This window comes from Podarcis tiliguerta (assembly GCF_965153285.1).
Source record: "Podarcis tiliguerta genome assembly, chromosome: 6".
In the NCBI taxonomy this organism is placed as follows: Eukaryota; Metazoa; Chordata; class Lepidosauria; order Squamata; family Lacertidae; genus Podarcis; species Podarcis tiliguerta.
In genome coordinates this window covers 82,282,552-82,292,031 of record NC_139539.1, presented here as the reverse complement: position 1 = coordinate 82,292,031, position 9,480 = coordinate 82,282,552, and the positions used below count along the sequence as shown (strand labels likewise).

At 43.5% G+C, this 9,480-nt stretch overlaps 1 protein-coding gene across 1 annotated transcript; it reads left to right on the top strand.

The window, feature by feature from the left end:
* Positions 1-704: 704 nt before the first annotated feature.
* RGS1 (regulator of G protein signaling 1) lies at positions 705-9,253 on the top strand. The gene is made up of 5 exons (XM_083445410.1): positions 705-860; positions 1,537-1,623; positions 4,150-4,211; positions 6,342-6,505; positions 8,126-9,253. Exons 1-5 carry the CDS (start codon positions 760-762, stop codon positions 8,309-8,311), a joined length of 600 nt encoding a protein of 199 aa, XP_083301536.1. The 5' UTR covers positions 705-759; the 3' UTR covers positions 8,312-9,253.
* Positions 9,254-9,480: the final 227 nt, after the last annotated feature.

Here is a 9,480-nt window from a genome sequence, read left to right as displayed (position 1 = left end):
CGATCAGAAGGTCAGTGGTTCGAATCCTCGCAACGGGGTGAGCTCCCATTGCTTGGTCCCTGCTCCTGCCAACCTAGCAGTTTGAAAGCAAGTCAAAGTGCAAGTAGATAAATAGGTACCACTCCAGCGGGAAGGTAAACGGCGTTTCTGTGTGCTGCTCTGGTTCGCCAGAAGCAGCCTAGTCATGCTGGCCACATGACCCGGAAGCTGTACGCCGGCTCCCTCGGCCAATAAAGCGAGATGAGCGCCACAACCCCAGAGTCATCCGTGACTGGACCTAATGGTCAGGGGTCCCTTTACCTTTACCTTTAAATCACTGGGAGAGAAGAAAACACATGTTTAGCTACACATTTAGTTCTCTGTCATTTGAATCAATGGATTTTACTTTGCTCCAACACAACACTCCATACAACAACTGATCTTAAATAATCTTTTTCTTTTTTCTTTTTTTACAAAATTCCTCATATGGTGATATGTTTCTTGCCACCTGCTCCATTCAGCTTAAAGAGACCTGCTACCATCCAGTTTAACCACAATCATAAACTTTTTGAAAGATCTTCTTAAACAAACCCAGACAAATAACTGTGCACGTCATCTCAGAGTGAAAAAAGGAAGTTCCTCAGCTTGTGGTAACAGCCTATGACATACAGATTATTATTTTTTTGCCCAAAGCGGCTTACGTGTCAATATATAAGTCTGTCTGCAGTTGGTGAGTTCAAATCTGCTAAGGACTACAACAGGAGACAGAAGCCAAGAAAGATGCCTTGGGTGTTCCTGTGGCAAACCAGTTCAAGCGAAATGAAAGAAAAAAGCCAGGGGGTTGGAGAAGGCAAGGATCACAAAAAAAAGAGCAAGGCTTTGTAAGTACAACCGCACCTCTGAAATGCATTTTTAAGACTGAACATTTAACTATGGAGAAGGTTCAATTGGAATTAGCATTAGTTACTTAAAAGTACTTCCAGTCAGATGTTTATTGAGGAATCAATGCTCCTTTGCAAGTTATAGGGTTTTTTTTACAGCATCCACATGATATAGTTGTCATCCAAAAACCAGCCTATATTGCTCCCCCCATTTAATCTAGATTTTATCCTTTATCTGATGAACTGAAAAACCTGCAGCCAATTGCTGGTTTGCAACATCTTAACATTCCATTTACAATATTCAGCACCTGTCTGGAGGCATGAACATGCATGGGATTGGGTTGCAAATTCAGTGGAAAGCTTCAGCATGTGCATATTTTAAGTCCTTTGCGCTGAAATCAAGGGAACCACTTGGAATCGTGCCTAAATTCAGGCAAACTGATATGTGAGAATTTTAGTAGGCTTTCATGTGCAGCTGTTTGTGTGCATGGATGCATGTAAAAGGAGCACCCTCTCTCAACATCTCATCATACTGAGAGGCATGATTGCTCAAGAAATAATCCAGGAGAGACAGAGAACATGCATTTCAATCTACTGACCTCCTGCAATTGATATGCATCATGTTTTTCCCCCCTATGCACAATAAATTACCGGATATTTTTATCATCACTTTCAGGGGTGTGGAACTGAAGAACTACTTTTTGTCTATTGTGCCACACATAGAATCACCTGACATCAAATATTCCACCTCCAAAGATGTAATGTAAGTATTAAGTAATATTTGCTATGCAGTCACTATATGATAATGTAGCACTTTTTCACAGATGATTGCTTCTCACCTTGATCCAGGTCTGCATGCAGAGCACATGAATCTGGATTCAAATGCACATGTGCTTTGGCTGTTCTTATGATTATTAACCCACCCTTCACCCTAAGGCCCCAGCACGGGTTTACAAAATCAAAACGCAATATTACAAGCAGTTTAAACCAGCTTGCACTCACAGAAATATTGCAACACACAACTAGGCAGTGGTGCAGTTAGAAAAAAATAGACTCTGCACCCAGAGTGGCTGGGGTACAATTATTATTATTATTATTATTATTATTATTATTATTATTATTTCTAATGTAGCATCATGTCAGGCTTTGGGGAATCAGTTCTCCCTCCCAAGGGGGCAACCCAGAGTCAGATAAACGATAAGAGTTCTTACCAAGCAATTTATTCAATAATTCATAGAGAACGACAAAGGAATGCAGCCTTCCCTAATAATGGCGTTGCTCCAAGTAAAGTCCCACCCTCTATGTCCCCCTTATTTGACATCACTCCTGCATCGGTTAATCTAAGCTTTCTGTCTCTGAGCTCTCTGTTTTAATATCGTCAATGCCCACCTGGTCTTGGGAGAGTGGCGGTCAGGAATGCTTTCCAAGGACACAGAGTCTGTCAGCTGTCTCTTCCCTGGTGCCTCTTCTTCCTGCTGTTCCTCTTCCAGTATTTCCCAGCTTCTACCCTCTGCAGCCTCTAAACTATTCCCTTCTGCAAACCACTGTTCTAAATCTATACTGTCCTCCTGTTCTCAGGAAGGCTCAAGAGAGAGGGGGGCAACTCCCATCATCCCTCCTCAGTCCAGCCCCTTGACACAGCAGCTCTTTAACTGCTAAGGTGCATCTATTTAGAAATGTGGTACAGCAGCCTTATTCTGTGTTGGGTGCCTTCCAGCTCATTTTGCTGAGCCCAGCCATTGACTCCTGCCCCACAGCCCTTCCCTGAGGGTACCTCTGTCACCTGGCCCCATTGAACTGGCCAGCTACATCTTTTGATGCAAAGGGAGGATGGGTAGGAACTGGAAATGCTCAGTGGGTGAGACCAGATGCTCAGAAAAGCTGCCCCCATAATGAGTCAGATACTCCATGGACAAAACTTTAGACTAATCTTCCAGTTAGTGCCATCACTTTTTCCCCTCTGAGCCAGGGAAGCATCTGCGTCTCTGCTTCAGAGCCCATCATGCAGCTATTAGAAGCACAGGAACCTCATCCCACACCCCTTCCAACTTATTTAATCTGGACCCATAGGGATGCTGTGGCCAGTCAGAACAGGGGATCTTCTTTCACTACCTAAAATCCCAGCAGAGCAACCAGTGGCCCAGGAGTAATCCTGAGAGTATCACGTGGTTCAAAATATATTCATTCTGAATCTTCTTCCAATTTCAGATTTGCAGTGGGTTCTTTCCTACAGTGTGAAATTTCTAAATGTGCTACTTAGCAGTTGAGGGTTATCCATTCATCTAAGGCAAGACAGAAAGTGGAAATCCACCTCTACAGATAAGACAGCAGAGCGTTTCAGAGCCCAGACCTAAAGGAAGTCAGACAAGACAGCTAACAGAATTATCATATTGACTCAATATCCTGTCAATGAATCAAAGGTTTCTCTTATCGGCTTTTTAGCATTATGAACTTCCAAACTCATAATTATGTAGCCTGATTCAGGATCTCATTGAGCCATCAGGGTGATGTAGAATATGGGACTAGAAAGGTATGAAGTGAAGGTCTTGAAGAAATAAAGTCTCAAATGTCAGTCCCTCCTCAATTATGAAACTCAAAGAATTAGGCAAATAAAGGAAGAAGCATAGCTCAGGTGGTAAAGCACAGATCACAGGCTCAATTCCAAGAAGAGGTGGCAATTTGAACAAAATCTTGAGGGGGCCCATCACCCTCCAACTGCCTCTGCACACACTCCCCCCACCACTTCTGTGGAGCTCACCTTTCTTCATCACACACAGCTGGGAACAGGCGTCCCCTTACTCCCCACCCACTTGCCTTTCAGCCCCCACTCACCCAAAAGAGGTTTTTGCCCACTTGCCTGCCCACATTTGCCACCTGCTCACCTCACCTGCCTGCCTGCCTGCCTACCTCTCCTCAGCTGCCCTGGCTCAGACACACTCAGAAATGGCACCGAAAGCGGGGGAAAGAGGGTGGCACTCAGCTGGGGTGCCTAAGGGAGGGAGGTACCAACTTTTAGGAAATGGGGAGGGAGCTGGCTCCCCCAAATATTTTTTTTTTGGGGGGGGCAAATGGACCAGGACCCCATAGAGCTGGCACATCTATAATCTTCAGGGAAACTTGGGGTTAAACTAGACAAGACATTGGGGAGTTGTGATCAATTCTTCCGTCTCTCCAAGCTGAAAAGTACAACACACACACGTCTCCAACAACAAACAACACTGGCCTACCTCAAGACCTCCGTCAGGTATGTGGTTTCTTGCACTTAAAACCATGTCTGTTTTCCTTTCAGGCTTCCTGCAGAAGAGGTTACAAAGTGGTCACAGTCCTTAGAGAAACTTCTGGCAACCCAGTGTAAGCCTTTTATCATTATAACAGTTTTATGTGTTGTGAGTATATAATATTGAAAGGAAGATCAGCAAAGCAGAATTGCCACTTTCAGAAAATATGACTCAGTTAAGTAATATCCTCTGGGGTGGCCATGTGCTGTTATTCGAGACTTTAAAGTCCTTACATCTCCTGGGCCCCACAGATAATAAAGAGTGCTTTCTTCCATATGTTCCATCCCAATCTATAAGATCTGCAGATCTAGACTTCACCTATGTCCCTTTGTATACTGTTTTTTCATACCCACCCATCCCGTCCATATTTAATGTGTGTACATACTCTGGAAATACACTCCAGTCTACTGGAGCTGAATATCAATTCTGACCTTTTTGAAAAGCCACGTTCCATACTGTTCCAGAAGATCAGATTTGGGGAGGGCAGGTGTTTTGTGAGAAGAGAGTGTGGGACCTGGTGAGTCCTTTGCCTGAGCCAGTCTGCAGTGGCGTGGTGACCATCCTTCATCTCTCCTCTCCTCTCCTCTCCCCAGCCCCCCTCTCTCTCTTTGCCATTTCCTCCCCGCCCCCTCCACTTCTCTACAATTTTCTTCCTGCCCAATGGGCTGCTGATCTGATCATTTGCAGTGGGATTTTGAAATGAGTCCAAGGCCACATAAAATTAAATAATTCCACTACCACCCAGTATGCAATGTGCAATAACAATTTGATCCCTGCAAGGGGGGGCATACGTGAACCCATGCATGAATGGGTCTTTCCATATGGGGTATCTCAAGCCTGTTAATAAGAGGAGTAAGTGGCTAAAGGTAAAGGTAAAGGTACCCCTGCCCGTACGGGCCAGTCTTGACAGACTCTAGGGTTGTGCGCCCATCTCACTCAAAGAGGCCGAGGGCCAGCGCTGTCCGAAGACACTTCCGGGTCACGTGGCCAGCGTGACATCGCTGCTCTGGCGAGCCAGAGCCGCACACGGAAACGCCGTTTACCTTCCCGCTAGTAAGCGGTCCCTATTTATCTACTTGCACCCGAGAGTGCTTTTGAACTGCTAGGTTGGCAGGCGCTGGGACCGAACAGCGGGAGCGCACCCCGCCGCGGGGATTCGAACCGCCGACCTTTCGATCGGCAAGCCCTAGGCGCTGAGGCTTTTACCCACAGCGCCACCCGCGTCCCATAGTAAGTGGCTACCCAGATATAATTTCATGCTTAAACATGTTTGAACCATTTGGGTTGCTGTAGCATTACAGTTGGAGTTTGTTCAACGTTCATTCAGACCTGTCCCATCATCTAGGATAGCAAACCAAACAGCATCTGCACATCATGTTTTGCAAGATATACACACACAAACAAACACAAAACCCCTTTTAACAGCCTTCCCTTGCCCCAAGATGCAACCCCTTCATCACCTTTACTCTTTACAAAGAGGTCACCCCTATATCACCTTTTCCAGGAAAGCACATACCTCACCTCCACTGCTGGCAAATAAAAACAAACTTCTTGGCTCTCCTTGGGAGATCAGCATATCCTATAGGAGAACAAAGGAACAGCAGAGCACAAGACTATATTATAATTCAGAGCTAAGAATTCCATTTCCCCTCCATTCCATTTTCCCCCATTCTTTGCCTTTCATGTTAAGTTCCCGCATGAGTAGATTTAAAGCAGAATGAGCCCAAGTGGCAATGGAGATACAAGCTTCAGGCCCAAAAGTGATGGGGAAGGAAATACAGTGGCACCTTGGGTTAAGAACTTAATTCGTTCTGGAGGTCCATTCTTAACCTGAAACTGTTCTTAACCTGAGGTACCACTTTAGCTAATGGGGCCTCCTGCTGCTGCTGCCACGTGATTTCTGCTCTCATCCTGAAGCAAAGTTCTTAACCCGAGGTACTATTTCTGGGTTAGCACAGTCTGTAACCTGAAGCGTCTGTAACCTGAAGCATCTGTAACCCGAGGTACCACTGTACTTATTGCTCCTGGCTTCTTTGTAACAACATGGTTTAAAGCTATGCCCCAATAGAAACAGTTTCCCCACCACCACAGCCTGGCTAGAAGGTTAATCAACCTACTATAAAGCATAGTTTCTTGGTTATTTTGTCTTCCCCTTGTGTTAAAATTATGACTAAAGCCACTTCTGTATTTCTGTTCATTGCAGGTGGTCAAGATGCTTTCAGAGAATTTCTAAAATCCGAGTTCAGTGATGAAAACATTGAGTTTTGGCTAGCTTGTGAAGACTACAAGAAAACCCAAGCTGATTGTTTACATGGCAAAGCAGAGAAGATTTACAAGGAGTTTGTTCAGAATGATGCTACAAAGCAAGTAAGTTTAAAGCTTGGATAAAGTTTAAAGGGGAAATGACTAAATGTTTATGGCAGTTTTATTTGAAAGCATCCTGGTGCATTTTATATGTTGGCTATTTCATAGTTTCATGGCTAACCCTTTGAAACTTAAGATAGTAGGAACTCTGCATGAGGCAATGCATTTTGGACTGGCCCATATGCAGTGTGAATGTCCACTAGTTTTATTTCGGTTGCTATATATCCCATGTACCGATGGGAAAGTAATTAAGCTTATATTAAAATGTGAACTGAACCTTTCTGAAACTACTTTTGCACTTCCTAAAACAATGTGCGAACAAAAATCCTTCCTAATTCACACTTCTCCAAATGTTGTGGCAGATGTCCAGGGAGCATGGTTGTTAAATTCCTAACATTTATTTTTTAAAAATAAAAATATTGATCTTTTAATGTACGGCGCTGTTCAATGCACAACCAGGCAGCACTGCTCCCCAAGGGAAAATCAAAGCAGCTAACAGCAGAACAACTCTACTAACACCAAATATCAAAATGAAAGTCAAGATAACAAAACATTGCAGGTTTCAAAAATACAAGACAAGTCAAAACTAAACTCATGTCAAAACAGTCAATAAAATAAATCTATCAAACCCATGAGAATTAATTCAAAGGTCCTCTATCTGTCTCCATCTTTCGTGAGAATTAATTCAAAGGTCCTCTATCTGTCTCCATCTTTCGTCCCTTTTTGTACAGCGATGGGAGCTGCTTCTCAGTGAGGTGACCCCATGGCTGAATATTGTCTGAATATTCTTTAAACCCCAGAGTGAAGGAGAGATGCAAATCACATGGGCCTTTCTTGCCCAGTCAGGGGTCTGCTCCACACTCTCCCAACTGCTGCACCTTCTTCAGACAACAGAGAATATTTTAATATTACCACAACTCCTCCTAGGGCAGCAAGAAAGAAACCAATGAACTTGGGCTGTACCAAGTTCCCATTTACTGTTTCTATGTGGCACATGTGCTTGCTGTATGAAGTGTGAAAAGAGGCTCTGAAATTTTATAAGAATGAAAACACAAAGTGGGAAGCCGACCTGAGGGCATTTGTTTAGTAATTAACTGGAAGGGTTGTGGTTTTACATTTATAAACCATGTTTTTCTGATAATAATTTGTATTAGGTTTTGATTACAATCTGATAATAGCCTCATTATAACAATATCAATTCATAATACAATTACTTATACCAATCGTTCGAATACCAAATTATATAATTTAGATAAGGTCCCCTCCACTGGCATGCTAGAATTGATGGCTTTCTTTATTTCAGCGTTCCAAAATCTGATTAATTTTAAATGCATTCCAGTCATAATAATAATCCCTTATACAATAACTGCAATATTAATAACTTCTGTTCATATTGACACATTAAACGATTTATAAAACTACAAGTGAAGCACTCAAAGTATATCCTTGTTCTTCCTGTTTGTGGCAATTGTTCTGTCGGTGGTTTTCTTCCTGTCCTTGTAAAATATTATATCTATCTTTTCCCGGTTGTTGCTGTTATCCAGATTTATAAACCATGTTTTGTACTTCATTTATGAAACCTGCATTCAGATGTTACTGAAGTCTAATTTTGCTGTCCTTTAGGTCAACATTGACTTTTACACAAGAAAAGACATTGCCAAGAAGGCTCAAGATCCAACGCCTTCAAGCTTCGATGAGGCCCAGAGGCATGTGTACATACTGATGGAGCGAGACTCCTACCCTCGATTCCTCAAGTCCACATTCTATCGCAACCTGCTAGATAAGGTTGACTGCAACAGTCTCAAGTGAGGATCCACCTGGCAAGAGTCAAGGATGGGCTCTGAATCTTGTCTGATGTTGACATCAGTTTTAAGAGTGGTTGGATGCCAGCGCACAAGATGGAACTGGGGACCAAAGGAGATGTTGGAACTGTCACAAACATGGACTGGTTTGCATGTGCGATGAAGGTGCCTGGATGGTTCTCTCTGAGATGAAGTGGTTGAAAAGAAGAGAAGCCATTTTGCCTTGGCACCACTGGACTAAAGACCGCTTCCTCTGTTAGAATTTTCTCCTTCGGGAATGGCACTGCAAGTGAGCCTTGGTGCAGATGTCATTCTCGTTAGAATTCTTGCTCCATGGTTGCAGTTATGGGATTTTTGTCTATCACATGATGGTATAAGGGAAGGACGTGTGTTTCCATTCCTGCTCTTACATAAATAGGCCAAGCTCATTACTTAACAGTGATCACTTGCAGCTAGATGACTGACTCCCCTGAAAGGCATTGCCAGTGCAGCATTGCGAGTTGATATGAAAAGCTTCTCTCTTTCTCCCTCATAGTCCATGCACACCCATGCAAATAACTCTTTGATGCTTTATTTGTGTGTGCACAAAGGAACCAACAGCCCCAGGCATAGACTTCAGCATGTGGCAGAATTGGGTTCTATCCTGGCCATCTGTGCTGAAAACAAGAATCTGAGAGCAGCCTAAGATTAGCCTGTCTAGTGTATCTGCACAAGTTTGTGATTTTGAACAATATCCCCTCCTCTTCCCCAGCGCTGTTCTGGGATTCCCCTGACACCCCCAGAGCCATTTTTTGGGGAGGTGAAGGAGGAGAAAGGGGAAAGCTCCACTGCTCAGGTAGAAGTCTTTTGGTGAATCCTATCAAAAATGTTTTGGGATTGCAAAACCTTAATTGCCAAAAAAAAACAAAAAAAACTTCACTGCCTCAAATGTAATCCATCAGATATATACCGTATTTTTTGCTCTATAAGACACACCAGACCACAAGACGCATCTAGTTTTTGGAGGAGGAAAACAAGAAAAAAAATGTTCTGAATCTCAGGAGCCAGAACAGCAAGAGGGATCGCTGCGCAGTGAAAGCAGCAATCCCTGTTGCTGTTCTGGCTTCTGGGATAGCTGCGCAGCCTGCATTCGCTCCATAAGACGCACACACATTTCCCCTTACTTTTTAGATGGGA

Bases quoted from the DNA above. Each gene is read 5' to 3' on its own strand.
- RGS1 (XM_083445410.1), top strand. From the start codon at position 760: ATGCCTTGGGTGTTCCTGTGGCAAACCAGTTCAAGCGAAATGAAAGAA. The intron at 4,212-6,341 runs GTAAGCCTTTTA...TGTTCATTGCAG, and splicing joins GAAACTTCTGGCAACCCAGT to GTGGTCAAGATGCTTTCAGA. The intron at 6,506-8,125 runs GTAAGTTTAAAG...GCTGTCCTTTAG, and splicing joins AGAATGATGCTACAAAGCAA to GTCAACATTGACTTTTACAC.